Source organism: Heterodontus francisci, chromosome 34 (assembly GCF_036365525.1).
Source record: "Heterodontus francisci isolate sHetFra1 chromosome 34, sHetFra1.hap1, whole genome shotgun sequence".
Classification (NCBI taxonomy): domain Eukaryota; kingdom Metazoa; phylum Chordata; class Chondrichthyes; order Heterodontiformes; family Heterodontidae; genus Heterodontus; species Heterodontus francisci.
This window is the reverse complement of record NC_090404.1, coordinates 19,280,503-19,302,863: the sequence shown is the minus strand read 5'-3', so window position 1 is coordinate 19,302,863 and position 22,361 is coordinate 19,280,503. Positions and strand designations below refer to the sequence as shown.

General features: G+C 47.6%; 1 protein-coding gene across 1 annotated transcript in view; it reads right to left on the bottom strand.

Annotated features, from left to right (window-relative positions):
- LOC137348694 (zinc finger protein 271-like) overlaps positions 1-9,100 on the bottom strand; it is a 57,284-nt gene extending 48,184 nt beyond the window's left edge. Inside the window, exons 1-4 of the mRNA XM_068013952.1 lie at positions 9,022-9,100; positions 7,582-8,784; positions 4,969-5,167; positions 4,700-4,706 (exon numbers count right to left, since the gene is read on the bottom strand). Coding sequence (XP_067870053.1) covers positions 4,700-4,706; positions 4,969-5,167; positions 7,582-8,420 — 1,045 coding nt within the window. The 5' untranslated portion in view covers positions 8,421-8,784; positions 9,022-9,100. The remainder of the gene's footprint in view (positions 1-4,699; positions 4,707-4,968; positions 5,168-7,581; positions 8,785-9,021) is intronic.
- Between the last annotated feature and the right edge of the window lie 13,261 nt (positions 9,101-22,361).

The following is a 22,361-nucleotide window of genomic DNA, read 5'->3' as shown; positions in this document are numbered from 1 at the left end:
TACGACACCACCAATTTTTGTGTCATCCGTGAACTTACTGATCATACCTCCTATCTTCACATCTAAATCATTAATGTACACTACAAATAGCAAGGGTCCCAGCATCGATGCCTGTGGTACACCACTGGTCACAGGCTTCCACTCTCAGAAAGATCCCTCGACCATCACTTTCTGCCTCCTGCCACTAAACAATTTTGGATCCAATTTGCCAAATTGCCCTGGATCCCATGGGTTCTTATGTTCTTGGCCAATCTCCCATGTGGGACCTTATCAAAAACCTTACTGAAGTCCATGTAGACTACATCAACTGCTTTACCCTCATCTACACATCTAGTCACGTCCTCGAAAAATTCAATCAAGTTAGTTAGACACGATCTCCCCCTGTCATGCCATGCTGACTATCCCTGATTAATCCTGTCCCTCAGAATTTTTTCCAATATTTTCCCAACCACTGATGTTAGACTCACCGGCCCTACTACCCTTCTTGAATAATGGTACCACATTCGCTGTCCTCCAGTCCTCTGGTACCTCTCCTGTGGCCAGAGAGGATTTGAAAATTTGTGTCAGAGGCCCTGCAATCTCCTCCCTTGCCTCACATAACAGCCTGGGATACATTTCATCTGGGCCTGGGGGTTTATCCACTTTTAAGCCTGCTAAAGCAGCTAGTACTTCCTCCCTTTCAATACTAATATGTTCAAGTATATCACAATCCCCCTCCCTGATCGCTACACCTACATTATCCTTCTCCATAGTGAACACAGATGAAAAGTAATCATTTAAAACCTCACCTATGTCCTCCGGCTCCACGCACACATTGCCACTTTGGTCCCTAATGGGCCCTACTCTTTCCCTGCTTATCCTCTTGCCCTTAGTATACTTATAAAACACATTAGGATTTTCCTTTATCTTGCCCGCCAATGTTTTTTCATGTCCCCCTTCGCTCTCCTAATTACTTTTTTAAGTACCCCCTACACTTTCTATACTTCTCTAGTGCCTCTGCTGTTTCCAGCGCTCTGAATCGGCCATAAGCCTCCTTTTTTTTCCCTGATCCAATCCTCTATATCCCTTGACATCCGGGGTTCCCTGGACTGTTCCCTTCACCTTAACGGGTACATGTTGGCTCTGAACTCTCACTATTTCCTCTTTGAATGACTCCCACTGGTCCGATGTAGACTTTCCTACAAGTAGCTGCTCCCAGTCCACTTTGGCCAGATCCTATTTTATCAGATTGAAATCGGCCTTCCCCTAATTCAGTACCTTTATTTCCGGACCGTCTTTGCCCTTTTCCATAACTACCTTAAATTTTAGAGTTATGGTCACTATCCCCAAAATGCACCCCCACTGACACTTCTACCACTTGTCTGGCTTTATTCCCTAGGATTAGGTCCAGTACTGCCCATTCTCTTGTAGGACTTTCTACATACTGGCTCAAAAAGCTCTCCTGTATGCGTTTTAAGAATTCCGCCACCTTTAAGCCTTTTGCATTAAGACTATCCCAGTTGATATTGGGGAAGTTGAAATCTCCTACTATTATTACACTGTTATTTTTGCACCTCTCTGAGAGTTTCCTACCTATCTGCTCCGCTATTTCTCCCTGACTGTTTGGCGACCTGTAGTACAAGTGATTGCCCCCTTTTTTGTTTTTAAGTTCTACCCATATGGCCTCATTCGAGGAACCTTCTAAAATATCATCCCTCCTTACTGCAGTAATTGACTCCTTGATCAACAGTGCAATTCCACCTCCTCTCTTATCCCCTCCCCTGTCATGTCTGAAGATTCTATCCCCTGGAATATTGAGCTGCCAGTCCTGCCCCTCCCTCAACCATGTCTCTGTGATAGCAATAATATATTTCTATGTGCTAATCAACGGCCTCAATTCATCTGTCTTACTCGTAAGATTCCTTGCATTAAAATTGATACAATCCAGCCTTGCATTTACACTTATAGAGTCATGGAGAGATACAGCACTGAAACAGGCCCTTTGGTCCACCAAGTCTGTGCTGACCATCAACCACCCATTTTATACTAATCCTACATTAATCCCATGTCCCCTACCTACACTAGGGGCAATTTATAATGGCCAATTTACCTATCAACCTGCAAGTCTTTGGCTGTGGGAGGAAACCGGAGCATCTGGCAGAAACCCACGCAGTCACAGGGAGAACTTGCAAACTCCACACAGGCAGTACCCAGAACTGAACTCAGGTCACTGGAGCTGTGAGGCTGCAGTAGTAATCACTGTGCCACTGCACTGCCCGCTTGTGCCTTAACAGACCTATATTTGCTCTGCCTTCCAGACTGACTCAGTTTCTCTTCTATATTTGACTGTGCATCACCCTATTGTGCCTCCACTCTGTATCCCACCCCCAGCCAAATGAGTTTAACCACCCCCGCCCCCCCAACAGCACTAGCAAACCTCCCAGCAAGGATGTTGGACCCATTCCGGTTCAGGTACAACCCGTCCAACTTGTACAGGTCCCACCTTTGCCAGGAGCAGACCCAGTGATCCAGGAAACTAAAGCCCTCCCTCCTGCACCATTTCCTCAGCCACACATTCATCTGCTCTATCGTCCTATTCCTATATTCACCAGCGCGTGGCACCGGGAGTAGTCCAGAGATTACAACCTTTGAGGGCCTGCTTTTTAATCTGCTACCTAGCTCCCTAAATTCTTGTTGCAGGACCTCATCCCTCTTTCTCCCTAGGTCATTGGTACCAATGTGTACCACGACATCTGACTGTTCACCCTCCCCCTTCAGAATGTCCTGCAGCTGCTCCATGACATCCTTGGCCCTAGCACCAGGGAGGTAACATACCATCCTGGAGTCACATTTGCGGCCACAGAAACGCCTATATGTACCCCTTACAGTAGAATCCCCTGTCACTATAGCTCTCCCACTCCTTTTCCTCCCCTCATGTGCAGCTGAGCCACCCATGGTGCCACAGACTTGGCTCTTGCTGCATTCCCCTGAGAAGCTATCTCTCCCAACAGTATCCAAAGTGGAAAATCTGTTAGATAGGGAGATGGACCCAGGGGACTCCTGCACTACCTCGTTCTTCTACTCTGCCTGGTGAGCACCTATTCCCATAGGAGACTGATTTATGTCCAATTGTTCCATGTTTGTGCATTTTCTCCTTTCTAACTCCAGATTATTTCAGTTCTTATACCTTCAGTTACTTTCATGGACAAGTCCCAGCTCCCCATCCCTTCCAGAGTGCCTCTCCTAGCCTTGGTATCCAGGGAAGTTATCAATAACAAGCTTAGGATCACTAAATGCAAAACCCAGTCTGTTCATCACTTTCAGCTACTGGACTTAGTGTGTTTCCCACAGCGTCTCTCTCACCTTTGATTGCAAACCTAGTTTTAAATGTTAATCCACTCAGGAAATATATTAAAGAAGAGCCTTTGGGTTGATGAGACTCTCTGGAGGTGCCAACATTATGAACACACAGCTAAACCTGTAGGCAATTAGCTCAAATCATTGTTTAAAATTAAATTAGGATTTATATTGTGGCAATTTTGTACATTTCTCGATAAATCAGCATTTCTGCTGCACTCAGGTCAGCCTTTTCCTAATACAGTAAGCAGACGGTGATATCAGACAAATGGAAGATCAGTGGGGCTTTAAGTCAGCAGCTGACTCACACCAGGATGAGTCCGATTTCCTTCCACTCTGGTTAATGTTGTTCTTATCCACTGTCAGCTTCACGGACCCTGACTGGAAATGACTGGGAACATTGGTCCAATTGTGTTCTGTATGAGGTCACAGTCCTGGGTTCATCTTGGGTGTTGTGTTGACCTTGGAGTGGGAGCTACTCTGTGTCTGAGGTGGAGAATCAATGTCAGTGGAATAGAAAATGAGACTGAGCAAGATAGACAGAGGGACAGAAAGAGGGTGAGAGATAGAGAGAGTGAAAAACAGAGACTGACAAAGTGAGAGTTAGAGTGTGTGAGTGATAGACACAGATAGACAGAAAGAGGGTGAGCGATAGATACAGATACAGAGTGAGTGACTAACTGTGACAGACAGATAGATAGAGTGAATGTTAAAGCTTGAGATTAATTTATTTTTATTGGGTGAGGTTATTCAGGGATGTGAAACCAAACTCGGCAAATGTAGCTGAGATACAGGTCAGTCATGATGTAACAGAAAGACACAGACTGAAGGGGCTGAATGGCCTCCTCCCACTCATGTACTCCTCTATTTTACAGGATCACTGAGACTGATACCCTGATTCACCTCTCAATCCCAGGACCTTCTATTCCTGACAGTTATGGAGCAAGGGTATTCAGGATTGTCTAGACAGGACAACAACCTCCCCTTCATAGACACATGATCACGAATATGAGATGATGGTGCATCTGGGAGAATGATGGGTGGACACAGTGTGTGTTGTCATTATAATGATAATTTTAACCTCAAAAAATAAACCACTCCCAGGAGTGAAATGAGGCTCTTCAATTAAACATGAAATTTAATTTGGAGCAAATCAGATCTAGGATTGTCTTTCTCACACATGGATGTCGAGATGGCCCATGTTATCGGGGCTGGTGGAACTGGACAGGACCTGACCCAGCAGTGACAGGACAGGACAGACCCACTGGGAGGTGAGAGAAAGCTGAATTAAACTCAAATGTATCATTTTCATTATTTAATTAATTTTACAATGAGACTCAGTGGATATTTCCTGTCGGGTTACCTTTCAGCTGAAGGGAGGATAAAAATTTTCAAATCACGTATCACATCAATGTTCACCATATCGAACAGCCCTGGTAAACTTTCCTGCAAGTCCCTTTAACAGGACACCGATGAATTTTATATTCAGAAATGTAAATGTACAAGGAGTTTATAGTATAATTTAGGTGGGGGTGGGGAGGGGTCTGTGATTACTAATCCATTTGAAAATGGGATCAACCAAAAACCTTTGACAACCACTGCTGTCAATTCAATGTGACTCTATGCACTCACTGTAATTCGATGTAACTCTGTGTTACTATGTCTCTGACTCCTGACGTAGCTGGAAAAGCTTTCACTATTATCAATACAATGGTGCACCATCTTCTTTTCCAAAGATCTCTCAGCTTCTCTAATGGCTGCTTTTGTCTCCCTCAATTGTGGGTGATATTTGTCCCTGTTCTCCCAGAAACTGAATCCATCTTGTTCCAAACTGGGTTCAATGTAAGACAGGTCGGGGAGTCAGGCATCAATCGCCCCTAGACCTACACTGACAGGTAAAACCCCAGATGATTCCTTAGTAAGGATTCCTCTGGTTCCTCACCATGTATCTGTCAGGATGCGGAAACCCAGCTTTCTTACCGTCCACTCCTGGAGGCCCCACTCCCTGAGACTACAATCTTCAGCAGGGTCAGTAGTGGAGTTCCACAGCGGGAGTGATCCCAGAGTAACTGTCAGGATCGCATCCCCCTGGATATTTTGGGTTGTGTATTTTTAGTAATCCTGGTGTCCAACACTCACACAGCAATAAAACAGGGAATTCCTGGAAACACACTGCAGGTCCTTCTTTATCTGGAGATCAAACATATGTTGTATAATTGTACCAGCAGTTAACAGGCTCCTGTGAACTCCTCCATCTGCTATTTTAATGCAGACTTTAAACAATTTATTTTAAACAGGTTTATTTGAAATGAGTTAACACCTGCCTTAAAATGGCAGACTCAGAACTGTCACACAAACACACTAAAGTTTTATAGAATAATTAGCACAGTCATTTTCAGACTGGAAACTTAAACCTGCCGTTTCACTTTCAGTCAGGAACAGATCACAGTTTTACACCAATCTCTGATTTGACAGCACGTTTCCAGCATTCATCATTGTTCTTCCTGACTCTAAACACAGTTGTAAAGGAGCCTTCTGTTCCGTGCCCAGGAGCTCCGAACCATGGAAGAGAGCGGCTGGGACACATTTCTTACAGGCCTCAGGATTAACCCACACGGGGACTTTGCTGTCAGTGAAGAGAGACGAGAAAGACCAAAGTGCTGTTTGTCCCTCTCAGTGTGATCCTGAAGGACTGTGTTCAGGCTGAAGTTCTGTTCCTGCCGTACGATCCTCCCCCCAGATTGTCCTTTCTGAGCTCCAGCCAGGTGATGCTAAACACTCAGGTGGGAAAGACAAAAATCTACAATAATGTGTTTCAAACAAAGCTGATTTATTTGACATTTATCCAGAATATTTAACTCCAGCCAAGTTATAGGGAATATTAACCTCTGCAGAAACAAACCCCAACTGTCAGAAGGGAAACAGAAAAATTGCAGCACAGAAGCAGACCATTTAGCCCGTGTCTGTGCCAGCAGAAAAAGAGGTATCCAGCTTAATCCCACTTTCCAGTTCACATCAACAGAAATGAACTGTGACTGTGACTCAGTTGATACCATTGTCGCCTCTCAGTCAGATAGTTGTGGATTCAAGTCCCATTCCGGAGAGTTTGCTGTGTGCAATTGGCTGCTGTGTGTCCTACATTATAACAGTGACTACACTTCAATCATACTTCATTGGCTGTAAAGCGCTTTGACAGGTCCTGAGTAGTGGAAGGTGCTGTTTACGTTGTCATGGTCCTGTAGTTTTTTTTATGCGGTGTACCTTTAAGGCTTGCGAAGGATCAATACTGCTTTAAGAACCAGCAGGCCTCCGGAGTTACTAAGAAGGTGCATTTTTATTGCCTTGGATACAGCCATTCAGAGACTGCGATTCAAAGGGTGCATTCTTATTACCATGGACACAGCCACTGGGATTGAGTATCAAGCGATACATTTGTTACAATTCAATTTTGAACTGGCTTTTTAGTTGAAGACAGTTTGTTATAACAGAACACAGACAGACAGACAGCTGGGGTGGTAGCGCCTGAAAAAAGAGCTCTCAGCCATTTAAACTGAAAGAAGAAAATTTTAGTCTGTTTAATTATTATCTCTCAAAATTCTAAAAAAAGTCAAGCCAAAACAGAGATCTCTGATAATTTGAACTGAAGGAAGGGAAGTTAGACTGTGACAATCTATAATCCCTCAAAAACTCTAAAGTCAGATTGATTCGATTGAAAGTGTTCTCAACTTGTTAATTGTTGAAATCCATCACTGAAGGAGGAAGCATCACGTACTGCTGGAGTTAGACTATGGACTCTTCTACTGGGGAAGAACCTTTTTTCCCCATCGGATGGCTGTGTGGACTTCAGGCAACATTGGACGGTAAATCTGCAAGGACTCTATTTTTTTCTATTTTAAATGTTCTTTATATCTTCATAGTGTTTAAGAATTTACTATTTCTAATTAAACAGTTAATTTGTTGATTTAAAGTCACTAGGTTTGGTTAGCCTCATTCGGGGATCAATCGATGGTACAATTTGGCCGGGTCGTTCTTTAATTTGGAAAGTTTTAAATGAGAGGTTAGGCGATCTATGGAGTGACGGGATTGAATTAACAGTGCGTTTCTCCCACCACAGTTGGAATCGTATATTTTGATTGGGGGCTTTGACAACGTGCAGATCTTTCTTTAACCATCAGAATGAACATTGGTCAGTCCTGGATGTGATTAACAGCAGCAATAACAGCAGAATCCAACCCCTGCAGTCACTTGTGAACTCGCTGGTGTCTCAGCAAGTTGGATGATTGAGCGAACCCCTTCCCACACTCTGAGCAGGTGAATGGCCTCTCCCCCGTGTGAACCCGCTGATGTATCCGCAGGTAGGATGGCTGAGCGAATCCCTTCCCACACTCAGTACAGGTGAATGGCGTCTCCCCAGTGTGAATGCGCTGGTGTGTCAGTAGGTGGGATGAACGAGGAAATCCCTTCCCACACTCAGTACAGGTGAACGGCCTCTCCCCAGTGTGAACTCGCTGGTGTGCCAGCAGGTTGGATGAACGGGTGAATCTGTTCCCGCACTTAGTGCAGGTGAACGGCCTCTCTCCAGTGTGAGTGCGCTGGTGTGTCACCATTTCACGTCTGCTTTTAAAGGCCTTCTCACATTCAGAACATTTGAAAGGTCTTTCATCACTATGAATGATCTTGTGTGTCAGCAGGGAGGATGAACAAGTGAATCCCTTCCCACATATTGAGCATGTGAATGGCCTCTCCCCAGTGTGAGTGTGCTGGTGTACAGTGAGGTCAGATGATTGCCTGAACTCAGTCCCACACTGAGAGCACTTGAAAGGTCTCTCATCAGTGTGAGCACGTTGATGGAACATCAATTCCCTGGAACTTTTATAGCACTTCCCACAGTCCAGGCATTTAAAAGGTCTCTTGTCAGTGTGAACTTGCTGGTGTTTCTGCAGGGTGGATGAATAAGTGAATCCCTTCCCACACACAGGGCAGGTGAACGGCTTCTCCCCAGTGTGACTGCGTCGATGAATTTCCAGCTGGGAAGGGTAACTGAATTCCTTCCCACAGTCCCCACATTTCCAGGCTTTCTCCATGATGCGGGTGTCCTTGTGTCTCTCCAGGTTGGATGATCAGTTGAAGCCTCGTCCACACACAGAACACGTGTACAGTTTCTCCCCGCTGTGAATGGTGTGATGTTTTTTCAGGCTGTGTAACTGGTTAAAGCTCTTTCCACAGTCAGTGCACTGGAACACTCTCACTCGGGTGTGTGCGTCTCGGTGCTTTTCCAGTCGCACTGATGTTTGAAATATTTTCGCACAGACAGAACTGACAAACATTTCTCCTTCCACATTCAAATAATGATGCTATTCAGGTCCTGATGAATTGAGTGACTCTGTCAGATCATGATGTGATTCTTGGTTTGAGTTTCCTGACTGCAAATCCTCCCTTTCTAAAGTCCTGTAAAAGGAGTTTACAAAAGTCATCATTGTAAGTTCAGAATAGAAAGTCAGAACAGACAATTCTAGTTTCTAGGGAACATTCTTTCCTCTCGTTTCCCCAAACATTTGGTCCAATCAAACTAGAAGAAACCAAAACAAGCAACTAAGTCCCAACAAAAGCAAAGGGAACTTTCACAACACAACCAGAATGTTGTTACCAGTGTCGATGAAACACTCTGTATCTTGGGGTACTCACCGGTCGTGGAAGATATTAAGTGCGCTCCCTCTCCACGGCCACTAGGTCTCAGATAAGACCACAGAAGACAGGCATGCAGTCAGAGTGACCCCCCCCCCCACTCCCCACCCCTACCAACACGGTCCCCACACTACACTTTGCTGTTTTAACCAGGCACAAGAGCAGGTCCAAGAGAAGATCCTCCGACTTATCCACCCTCCTCCACACCAAGCAACCAAAGATCAGGAGCTTGGGGCTAAAGTGTAACTAAAGGTTGGTGAGCAGTTCCTTCAGGTAACGATACAGGGCCTATAACCTCTCACGCTGAATGTATATATGGACCATGGTCTCCTCTAGGCTGAAAACATCACTTGCGGCCTGGGAGTGGGTGAAGCTGCAGAAAAACCCTGTTGTCCAGGATGCTATATCTCCCGGGCTCTAGGACCCGGTTGGGAACAGAGACCCTGAAGCCCCGCCCACTCATTGTGCCCTCACCAAGATGGCCGCACTGTCCAAGATGGCGGACAATGCTCTAGCTCCCCTGGGCCTGTCACCGCGGGGTAAACACGGGGCCTGTGGCCCGGGTGTTTATGAAGCTTCCCAGCCCACCCACGGCTCCAATTCCTCCCCTGTGCCCACAATCTCCTCCCGAGCCGCCTGTTTCCGCCTCAGTCGGTCAGTGTTTCTGGTTTTTTATTCCTGGTCTCCCTTCAATCGGGGAACTTAGTCCCTCCTTTTAATTTATAATTAGTTTCAAACAGGGCCTGTCACCGGGAGAGAAGCCCCGCAGCTGCCACCCCGCTCGGTGCAAACGCGGGACCTGGAACTTCTTATTGGGGGCTTGCGGCCTACACCGGGTGTTTCTGAAGCCTCGTCGCCCACCCACCGGCTCCATTCCTCCCCTGCGACCCGCTGACTCTCACCCGCTGCAAAAGCATCTCCAGCACTCGCATGGCTCTTAACACAGTGATACTGCGCATGCTCCGATATAGACACGCACTGCGCCTGTGCGCTGGGCTCCTGTAGCGTGAATAGGGGACAGTCACTGCCGTGGGGGATGCTGGGTAATAGTCCCGCCATTGACCTTGCCAATTCGTAACGCAAGGGATACCCTATGGTCGGATTGTGATGAAATTATTAAATAACTTATCTTCTTTTTTCTCCTTTGGCCTCCTGGTCTCGAGAGACAATGGGTAAGCGCCTGGAGGTGGTCAGTGGTTTGTGAAGCAGTGCCTGGAGTGGCTGTAAAGGCTAATTCTAGAGTGGCAGACTCTTCCACAGATGCTGCAGATAAAATTGGTTGACGGGGCTGTTACACAGTTGGCTCTCTCCTTGTGCTTCTGACTTTTTTCCTGCCAACTGCTAAGTCTCTTCGACTCGCCACGCTTTATCCCTGCCTTTATGGTTACCCGCCAGCTCTGATGATTGCTGGCAACTGACCCCCACGACTTGTGATCAATGACACAGAACTTCATGTCGCGTTTGCAGACGTCTTTAAAGCGGAGACAAGGATGGCCGGTGGGTCTGATACCAGTGACGAGCTTGCTGTACAATGTGTCCTTGGAGATCCTGCCATCTTCCATGCGGCTCACATGGCCAAGCCATCTCAGGCGCTGCTGGCTTAGTAGGGTGTATATGCTGGGGATGTTGGCCACCTCGAGGACTTTAGTTTGGAGATATGGTCCTGCCACCTGATGCCAAGGATCCTCCGGAGGCAGCGAAGATGGAATGAATTGAGACGTCACTCTTGGCTGGCGTACGTTGTCCAGACCTTGCTTTCGTAGAGCGAGGTACTGAGGACACAGGCTTGATACACTTGGACTTTTGTGTTCTGTGTCAGTGCGTCCTTTCCCCACACTCTCCTGGCCAGTCTGGACATAGCAGTGGAAGCCTTTCCCATGCACTTGTTGATTTCTGCATCTAGAGACAGGTTACTGGTGATAGTTGAGCCTAGGCAGGTGAACTCTTGAACCACTTCCAGGGTGTGGTCGCCGATATTTATGGATGGGGCATTTCTAACGTCCTGTCCCATGATGTTCGTTTTCTTGAGGCTGATGGTTAGGCCAAATTCATTGCAGGCAGCTGCAAACCTTTCAATGAGTCTCTGCAGACACTCTTCAGTGTGAGATGTTAATGCAGCATCGTCAGCAAAGAGGAGTTCCCTGATGAGGACTTTCCGTACTTTGGTCTTTGCTCTCAGACGGGCAAGGTTGACAACCTGCCACCTGATCTTGTGTGGAGGAAAATTCCTTCTTCTGAAGACTTGAACGCATATGAGAGCAGCAGGGAGAAGAAAATCCCAAAAAGTGTAGGTGCGAGAACACAGCCCTGTTTCACGCCACTCAGGATAGGAAAGGGGTCTGATGAGGTGCCGCTATGCTGAATTGTGCATTTCATGATGTCATGAAATGAGGTGATGATACTTAGTAGCTTTGGTGGGCATCCAATCTTTTCTAGTAGACCACGTCTGCTGACAAGGTCAAAGGCTTTGGTGAGATCAATGAAAGCAATGTAGAGGGGCGTCTGTTGTTCACGGCATTTCTCCTGTAGCTGTCAAAGTGAAAACAGCAGGTCAATGGTGGATCTCTCTGCTCGAAAGCCACACTATGCCTCAGGGCAGACACGCTCAGCCAGCTTCTGGAGCCTGTTTAAAGGGACTCGAGTGAAGACTTTCCCCACTATGCTGAGCAGGGAGATTCCACGGGAGTTGTTGCAGTCACCGCAGTCACCCTTGTTCTTATAGAGGGTGATGATATTGGCATCGCGCATGTCCCGTGGTACTGCTCCCTCGTCTCAGCACAGGCAAAGCAGTTCGTACAGTGCTGAAAGTATAGCAGGCTTGGCACTCTTGATGATTTCAGAGGTAATGCCGTCCTTCCCAGGGGCTTTTCCGCTGGCTAGAGAATCAATGGCATTACTGAGTTATACTTATACTTATACAGAAACCTAAATTAACAGACAAACATATGAATTAGGAGAAGCCGGCCATTCGGCTCAGTGGGCCTGCTCTGCGTTTCAATAAGATCATGGCTGATCTGTTTCTGTCTCGAATTCCACACTCCCATATCCCCCCGATTACCTTTGATCCCCTTGTCTAACAAGAATCGATCGATCTCCATCTTAAAAATATTCAATGATCCCGCCTCCACCACCTTCTGAGGCAGAGAGTTACAAAGTCGCACAATCCTCTGAGAGAAAACATTTCTTCTCATCTCGGTCCTAAAAGGGTGACCCCTAATTTTCGATAAGTGCCCCCTAGTTCTGGACTCAACAATTGGAAACTTCCTTTCCACATCCACCTTGTCAAGACCGTTCAGGATCTGAAATACTTCAATCAAGTCTCCCTCACTCTTCTAAACCTCAATGAAAACAAGCCCAGTCTGTTCAACCTTTCCTCCTAAAACAACACTCTCATTCCAGGTATCAGTATCTAGTAATCCTCCTCTGATCTGCCTCCAACACATTTACATCCTTCCTTAAATAAGAAGACCAAAACTGCACACACTATTCGAGTTGTGGTCTCACCAATGCCTTGTATAACTGAAGCATAACATCCTTACTTTTATTTTCAATTTATTATGACATTTACTGATTATTTATTAATTAATTTTTTCCCTCTCTCTCAACAAATGGTGGGTGTGACTCTTCTGCTCCATGGCTTCTCTGTCCAATCCGGTGGCGGGGCATTCCTATTTTGCAGCAGTTGCTCCGGCTGCTCCTGTGGCCCCATCACTGTTCAAGCTTTTAACAACAAAGCATGGGGTGAAGAGTTACGTTAACCCGAATATGACAATTGTGGCTTGCGTAAACGCAATGGCCGAGGTTGTCAGCCCTTCAGTCATTGTCGCAGCCTCAAAAATGTATGGGAAGGTTGTATTTTTCCAGAATACTGAGCGGGCAGTGTCCCCGATCCTGAGCAAGGGGCTCACTATGGGTGGGACTTCCCTTCCACTGAACCCTCTGGGGGCCACTGCACAGTGGATTCTGCTATCCTATGTCCCACCCTTCATTCCCAGTGAGGTCCTCCTCTCCCACCTGCAACAGCCACCGCACTGGGGAGGGGGAGGTCCCGCCCGGGCTTCGGGAGAACAGCACGTCTACTCCTTCTGTTGCCAGCTATTTATGCAGCTGGCATGGGAGGTTGTCTCAGAGGGCCATTTCAATATGCAGCTCCAGTGGACAACCTACCGTGTCTCCTGGACCTTGGATGGGGCGTGATGCCATGCCTTCAAGGGGTATGGCATGTTTGTAAGAACTGCCCCAACCTCTTGGCCGCCAACTCCACCTTGGCAGCCCAGGGTGGAGCTGCTACTACCCCGCCTCCCCCCCTCCCCACACCCCCTACACACCCTACACCTGCAACAGCCACCGCACAAGCGGTTCCGGAGGCCATGCTTTTGATGGCCTGCAGCGGAGGAGGGGGAGGACCCATCTGGGCAGAAGGAAGGCACGGCATAAAACAAAACACCTGAAGGCAGCCCTAGAAGCAGGAAAAAAACCTGAGCCTGAGCTCAATCCCAGGCCTGATTCAGGGGAGCCCACCTCCCCCATGGTTGTGCTTGGGGTGAAGGAATCTGTGCAGGAGAGCGTGGGGCTAGAAGCAGAGACCTCTACTGAGATGGAGGTCTCTGAGTCTCTGCATCTTTCCCAGAATAAGAGGAGGAGGTGCCTCTCCTCTGAAGAGGGCCATGAGTTGGCTGGGCCCATCTCTTGGTGCAGATCCTCGGGCTCCCCTCGCCACGAGCACCATCAGACCCTCGATCTCTAAGAAGCAGCCCTCTGGACGGAGTGGGGAGAGAAGCCCCTGTTAATTTAGCAACTCCCAATGAGGAAGGAGAGGGCTCGCCTGTGGCGGGGGAGCCTCTGGACCCCACAGGAGAAAACGCTCCATCTGCCAATGGATCGGGTGTCCGGATGGGGGTGAGACCTGTGAGGGTCAATCCTCCCACCAGCCTGTTACTGCCACTCGGTATGTACCCGACCTGGAGGCCAATTTGCATAGTGGGCCTGTGGTACTGGTGGGTCAGGAGATGGCCTCCTCTCTCCACCTCCGGTACTGGCTGGAATTATGGAATCGGTAACTACCGCATCCCCTGGGCCGCTTAGTGGCCCAGGGATGGAGGTAGAGAGGGTCCTGAACCACTGGTGCCCATAAGCTCCAGTTCCCTAGGAGGGCCGAGGGAGGACTCCTCTGCCATCAGTCCTGGGGATGAGATCATGCTGGAGGCGGGACCAGCTGGCCCGGCTGGGACGTCCGCCCCACAATGTGTGGTAGGTGTCAGCCACTGGTGGTGATGACCCGGAGGAGGATGTGGACTCAGTGTGGGGCATGGAGGACGATTTTTAATCCATCGCCAGTGAGGCGGTGGACTCCTTTGTGCCTCCGACTGAGTCTCCTCTCATCCCCACTGTGGAACTCCAGGATTTCCTTGCTGTCTGCAGGGGTTGCCACAATAAATTTCAGCTAGCCCTCTACTGTTGGTCGAATTTGGTGCTGATCATCAGGTCCGTCCGTGCTGCCCTCAAGAAGGGGGACAAGGGAACGGATGTGAAACTGGTTGTGAGGCACTGCTTCAATGCTTTCATCTCTGGGTTGCTGGGGGGAGTGGAAGGCGAGATGCACTCCCACTCCCTCCTCACAGTGAGGTGTCAGTGAAAAGATCAAAGTACTTTTGACATGAAGGTAACCATAGCCAGCCTCAAAATCAATAGCAGCAGGGGGTCTCTCCACAGATTTCACAATCTCTCAGTCCTCAGGGAAGGGAGGTATGTGCTTAGCTTTCTGCAGGAAACCCACACCATTCCAGGAGACAAAGCTACCTGGCTCCTGGAGTGGCAGGGTGGGGTCTACATGAGTCACTTCACCCCTATTTCTAGTGGGGTGGCTATCTTGCTGGCCCTGACTTTTCAGCCAGGGATCCTGAGGGTCTTTTTGTGAATGTGTACATGCCCAGGGCCGGCGTGTTGCAAGCACGCTTCTTTAAAGAAGTGTCCGCTCTCTTGAGCTCTATCAATAACAGCAAGTGCATCATCCTCGGGGTGGGGGCGGGGGGGGAGGTTGGATTTTAATCGTACCCTCGAGGTGAGGGATCGCTCCTGTCCCCAGCGAGGCCAAGCATTGGCGGAGCAGTTCAGAGAACGGATCAGCTCCCTCAACTTGTTGGACATCTGGCGGAATCGCCATCTGGACTCCAGCGCCTTCACGTGGAGGTCTGGAGGAGGAGGGTCCTGAATAGAGCTCCTCTACATTTCGCAGGCGTACATCTCCCGCATCTCAGCAGCTTCCATGCGGCTGGTGCCATGCTCGGACCACCACCTGTTGCGGGCAGGGTCCACGTCCTGGCACTTCAACAACAGACAGCTGGAGGATGAGTGATTCCAGGACTCATTCCGTCGATTCTGGGCCGACTGGACAGGGGGCTTCCCCTCCTTGAGGTTAAGGTGGAATGTGGGCAAGACTCACAGCCGTGTCTTCGGTCAGGAGTACGTGAAGGTGTCGACCAAGAGGCGGGAGGCTGAGGTCGGGCGCCTGGAGAGGGAGATGCTTGACTTGGAGTCCTGTCTCAGTCAGGCCATCATAGCCCTGGCCTTATGGCAGGCGTCGAAGGAAGTAAAAGGGCGTGCTGAGGGATCTGTAGCTTGTACGGTCCCAAGACGCATATGTGAGATCGCAGATCCAGATCCTAAAAGATTTCGACTGTGCCTCACCCTTCTACTCGCTGGAAAAATTGGGGGATGGATCTTCAGTCACAGATCTGGGAGGAATTGGCCTCTAGGTCCCTAACCCAGGGGAAAGAGGGGGGGAGGGAGGGACGAAGGGAGGAGGGTAGGGAGGGAGCAGGGGGGAGGGAGGGGGCACCATTAAAGTGATGGTACAGCACTTCCCCACCCCCATGCTAGCCGCCGCTTCCTGGTTTCTTCTCCCGTTTCCACCGAGTCAGGAAGCCTGTGAGTTGATTGGCTGGTAAGTATTGTAGCTTTGTTTCCCTTTCTCCAAAGTTAGGAAGTTAGTCCAAGGAGCTGGAAATTAAACATTCCAGTTTTCTTCAGAATAATGGGGAGCTTCCCGAGATTTAAGTGACAGCAACAGAAGGGAAATGAGTGAGTCTCCTCTTTTATTTTTAAATAGTAAGGTTTTATTAGTATTAGTAAGGTTTATTATCTAATAGATAGAGGAATGGCAGGGCTGCTCTGAGCTCTAGAGTGCACATCCTGTGCTATGTGGGAACTCAAGGACACTACCCATGCTCTGGATCATCATTTGTGCGGGAAGTGTCATCAGTTGCAACAGTTCAAGCTCCAGGTTTCACAGCATGAGCAGCAGCTGGTATCACTGTTGCCCTTCCATGAGATCGAGTGCTTCTTGGAGAGCATGTTTAGAGATGTAGTCACCCTGCCGGGAGAGGAGGAATGGGTGGTTAACAGACTGTCAAGAAGAAACAGGCAGCTAGTGCAGGAAATTCCTGAATGCATCTCACTCTCCAACCAAATGGATCAAGTGTCAGTAGGGGAACATTTTGGGGACAGTGACCATTGTGTCATAAGGTTTAAGTTAGCTATGGAAAAGGACAAGGAACAATCCAGAGTAAAAATAATGAACTGAGGGAAAGCCAACTTCAATGGGGTAAGAATGGATCTGACCCAGAATAATTGGAATCAAATAACAAAAACAAAGAAAAAGAAAATTACAGCACAGGAACAGGCCCTTCGGCCCTCCAAGCCTGCGCCGATCCAGATCCTCTATCTAAACATGTCGCCTATTTTCTAAGGGTCTGTATCTCTTTTCTTCCTGCCCATTCATGTATCTGTCTAGATACATCTTAAAAGACGCCATCGTGCCTGCATCTACCACCTCCGCTGGCAACGCGTTCCAGGCACCCACCACCCTCTGCGTAAAGAACTTTCCACGCATATCCCCCCTAAACTTTTCCCCTCTCACTTTGAACTCGTGTCCTATCGTAATTGAATCACCCACTCTGGGAAAAAGCCTCTTGCTATCCACCCTGTCTATACCTCTCATGATTTTGTACACCTCAATCAGGTCCCCCCTCAACCTCCGTCTTTCTAATGAAAATAATCCTAATCTACTCAACCTCTCTTCATAGCTAGTGCCCTCCATACCAGGCAACATCCTGGTGAACCTCCTCTGCACCCTCTCCAAAGCATCCACATCCTTTTGGTAATGTGGCAACCAGAACTGCACGCAGTATTCCAAATGTGGCCGAACCAAAGTCCTATACAACTGTAACATGACCTGCCAACTCTTGTACTCAATACCCCGTCCGATGAAGGAAAGCATGCCGTATGCCTTCTTGACCACTCTATTTACCTGCGTTGCCACCTTCAGGGAACAGTGGACCTGAACACCCAAATCTCTCTGTACATCAATTTTCCCCAGGACTTTTCCATTTACTGTATAGTTCACTCTTGAATTGGATCTTCCAAAATGCATCACCTCGCATTTGCCCTGATTGAACTCCATCTGCCATTTCTCTGCCCAACTCTGCAATCTATCTATATTCTGCTGTATTCTCTGACAGTCCCCTTCACTATCTGCTACTCCACCAATCTTAGTGTCGTCTGCAAACTTGCTAATCAGTCCACCTATACTTTCCTCCAAATCATTAATGTATATCACAAACAACAGTGGTCCCAGCACGGATCCCTGTGGAACACCACTGGTCACACGTCTCCATTTTGAGAAACTCCCTTCTACTGCTACTCTCTGTCTCCTGTTGCCCAGCCAGTTCTTTATCCATCTAGCTAGTACACCTTGGACCCCATGCGCCTTCACTTTCTCCATCAGCCTGCCATGGGGAACCTTATCAAACGCCTTACTGAAGTCCATGTATATGACATTGACAGCCCTTCCCTCATCAATCAACTTTGTCACTTCCTCAAAGAATTCTATTAAGTTGGTAAGACATGACCTTCCCTGCACAAAACCATGTTGGTGGGTTTCCTTTAAAGAGAAGATAATTTGGGCACGATAAAGGTATATTCCCACGGAAGGGAAAGGCAGGGCAAACAAATCCAGAGCTGGGTGACAAAAGGGGTAGAGATTAAGATGAAGAAGAAAAATTGCGCTTATGACATATATAGATAATACAACTGGGAACCAGGCTGAATGCTGCACAGGTTATGGTGAAACAGGAGGTAATTCAGCTACTTGAAGGGTTTAAAATTGATAAGGAAGAGGTATTGGATAGGCTATCTGTACTTAAAGTGGATAAGGCACCAGGACCAGATGAGATGCATCCAAGGATACTGAGGGAAGTGAGAGTGGAAATTGCAGTGGCACTGGTCATAATTTTCCAGTGTGGTGCCAGAGGTGAATCTTTGGAATTCTCCACCCCAGAGGGCTTCAGATATTCATTCGTTGAGAATATAGTATAAAAAATATATAAATATATTATAAGAGAATATAAATGCATTTAGTGAAAAGTAAGTTTAGAATAGGTAGACTCACTGAACCAGTGATAAAGATTTTCCATTTATTCCAGCAATGATCGTCCATTTCTTCTGAGACTATGCCCCTTAGTTCGAGACTCTCCAGCCATGGGAAACAGCCTATCAGCATCTAACCTGTCAAACCGTCTCAGAATCTTACATATTTCAATGAGATCACCTCCCATTCTTTAAATCTCCAGACAGTATAGGCCCATTCTACTCAATCTCTCCTCGCAGGACAACTCTCTAATCTCAGGAATGAGTCCAGTGAACCTTGGTTGCACCCACTCTAAAGCAAGGACATCCTTCCTTAGGTACAGAGACTAAATCTGTACACATTACTCCAGGCGTAATCTTACCGAAAACTAAAACTGAAGAAGGGTCACTGACCTGAAACGTTAACTCTGCTTCTCTCTCCACAGATGCTGCCACACCTGCTGAGTATTTCCAGCGTTTCTTGTTTTTATTTCAGATTTCCAGCATCCGCAGTATTTTGCTTTTACTAAAACTGTACACACTACTCCAGGCCTGATCTTACCAACGCCATATACAGTTGTAGCAAGTTGCCCTTACTCCAGTACTCCAACCCCCTTGCGATAGCTCTGTCGCTATTGAAGATGAATCAGCACAAAGTAATAGAAAGACAATTTGACATCTTAAAAATGCTTCTGCCCCTATTCTCGTGACAGGCGAGGATACTCACCACTATATTAATGAGGAGCTGACACATGGACGGACCATGCTTTCTCTGTGGTCTAATTCACCAGCACCAGAGGGAGGAATATTTATTACAGAGCGTGATTAAGGAGAGAGAAACAAAGAGCGAAAGAGAGAGAGACACACACAGACGAAGAGATGGAGACAGCCAAAGACACACACAAAGACAGAGAGCGAGGTAGAGACTGAAAGGTGTAGATACATTTCACAATTACATCTTTGTGTTCATTAAGAGTGAGAGACAGAAAGAAAGATTTGTATTTTATAGTTTATTTCATGACCTCAAGGACACCCCAAAGCAGCTTCCAGCCAATGAAGTGCTTCTGAAGTGTAGTCACTGTTGTTAATGTAAGGACAGTGTTAGAGAAAACATGCAGAATTGCAAATGGAAAAGTAGCATCTTAAGAATGATGTGGAAATATAGAATCTTTGTTTCCAGTTTGTCTCTTTGTTTGATGCAGATTCAGCAGATGTAAAAGTTTGCTGAATTTCGAAATGCTGCTCCGTTTAAATCTCACTCGTCCATCAATTTATAACAGACTAGCACCAAGAATCTGCTCGCCAAACATCTCATGATTAGATGGTCTGAAGTTCTCTTATGAACCTATTTTAATGGTGAATGTTTCAGGTGGGAATCCTGAAAAATGAAAAACCTCCTGCAATATCGGAGATCCAAGCCTCATTTTCTGATGTTAAACAGTTGGAAATATTGCATTGTGCTCCGTAATCTCCCCCCACCACCTGAAATAGTGTTATATATCATGCTGCATGGCACTTCTTACATCCTTACCAACTTTGAAAAACAAAATCACAGTGTGGTTACAGTGCAGAAGGAGGCCATTCAGCCCATGGTGTCTGCCCCAGATTTCCGAAAGAGCAATTCATTCAGTTCCATTACCCCGCCTTCTCCCCTTAACCCCGCACATTCTTCCTTTTCATAGAACAGTTAAAGAGCCCAGAGTGGATTAATGCTTGGGTTTACAGGGCCCGGGGTTGGATTAATGCTTGGGTTTACAGGGCCCAGGGGCGGATTAATGCTTGGGTTTACAGGGCCCGGGGTTGGATTAATGCTTGGGTTAACAGGGCCCAGGGGTGGATTAATGCTTGGGTTTACAGGGCCCGGGGTTGGATTAATGCTTGGGTTTACAGGGCCCAGGGGTGGATTAACGCTTAGGTTTACAGAACCCAGGAGTGGATTAACACTTGGCTTTACAGGGCCCAGGGTTGGATTTATGCTCGGATTCACAGGGCCCAGGGTTGGATTAATGCTTGGGTTTACAGGGCCCAGGGGTGGATTTATGCTCGGATTCACAGGGCCCAGGGTTGGATTAATGCTTGGGTTTACAGGGCCCAGGGGTGGATTAACGCTTAGGTTTACAGAACCCAGGAGTGGATTAACACTTGGCTTTACAGGGCCCAGGGGTGGATTAATGCTTGGGTTTACAGGGCCCAGGGGTGGATTAATGCTCAGGTTTACAGGGCCCAGGGGTGGATTAAGGCTCGGGTTTACAGGGCCCAGGGGTGGATTAATGCTTGGGTTTACAGGGCCCAGGGGTGGATTAATGCTTGGGTTTACAGGGCCCAGGGGTGGATTAATGCTTGGGTTTACAGGGCCCAGAGGTGGATTAATGCTTGGGTTTACAGGGCCCAGGGGTGGATTAATGCTCAGGTTTACAGGGCCCAGAGGTGGATTAATGCTTGGGTTTACAGGGCCCAGGGGTGGATTAATGCTCAGGTTTACAGGGCCCAGGGGTGGATTAATGCTCAGGTTTACAGGGCCCAGAGGTGGATTAATGCTTGGGTTTACAGGGCCCAGGGGTGGATTAATGCTCGGGTTTACAGGGCCCAGGGGTGGATTAATGCTCAGGTTTACAGGGCCCAGGTGTGGATTAAGGCTTGGGTTTACAGAACCCAAGAGTGGATTAATGCTTGTGTTTAGAGAGCGTGGTGGTTTAATGAAAGGCCTGGCTCCAGGTTTAGACTATGCCCCCAGTACCAATCCAGTTCACCAATGAGAGCTCTGCTCACCAGACTACATTGGCTCCCGGTCCAGCATCACCTCAATTTTAAAATTGTCATCCTTGTTTTCAAATCCCTCCATTGCCTCATTCTGCCCAATCTCGGTAGCAAGATCTGGATAATATCCAGGCTTGGGCTGATAAGTGGCAAGTAATTTTCACGCCACCCAAATGCCAGGCAAATGACTATCTCAAAAAAGGGAGAATCTAACCATCCCCCATTGACATTCAATGGTATTACCGTCGCCAAATCCCCCACTATCAGCATCCTGGCGGTTACCATTGACCAGAAACTGAACTAGAGTAGACTTACAAATACCGTGGCTACAAAAGCAGGTCAGAGGCAAGAAATCCTGCGGCAAGTAACTCACCTTCTGACTCCCCAAATCCTGTCCACCATCTACAAAGCACAAGTCAGGATTGTGATGGAATACTCTCCACTTGCCTGGATGACTGAAGTTCCAACAACACTCAAGAAGCTCGACACCATCCAGGACAAAGCAGCCTACTATATTGGCCCCCATCCGCAAACATTCACTCCCTCCACCACCGACGCACAGTGGCAGCAGTGTGTACCATCTACAAGATGCACTGCAGCAATGCACCAAGGCTCCTTAGACAGCACCTTCCAAACCCACAACCTCAACCAGCTAGAAGGACAAGGGCAGCAGTTGCATGGGAAAACCAAAGTTCTTCAAGTCACACACTATCCTGACTTGGAACTGTATCACCATTCCTGTACCATCGCTGGGTCAAAATCCTGACACTCCCTTCCTAACAGCACTGTGGGTGTACCTACCCCACATGGACTGCAACGGTTCAAGAAGGCGGCTCACACCACCTTCTCCTGGGCCATATGGGATGGGGAATAATTGCTTGCATACCCAGCGATGCCTACATCCCACGAATTAATAAAAAAAAGCTCCAGTGAGTGTGGGTTACTTTCTCTCTCTCTCTCTCTCTCTCTCTCTGTGTACAGGGAATTGATGAGACCACACCTAGAGTATTGTGTACAGTTTTGTGCTCCTTATTTAAGGAGGGATACGCTTGCTTTTGTGGCAGTTCAGAGAAGGTTCACTAAGCTGATTCCTGGGATGAAGGGGTTGTCTTATTAGGAAAGGTTGAGCAGGTTGGGCCTATACTCATTGGAGTTTAGAAGAATGAGATGTGATGTCA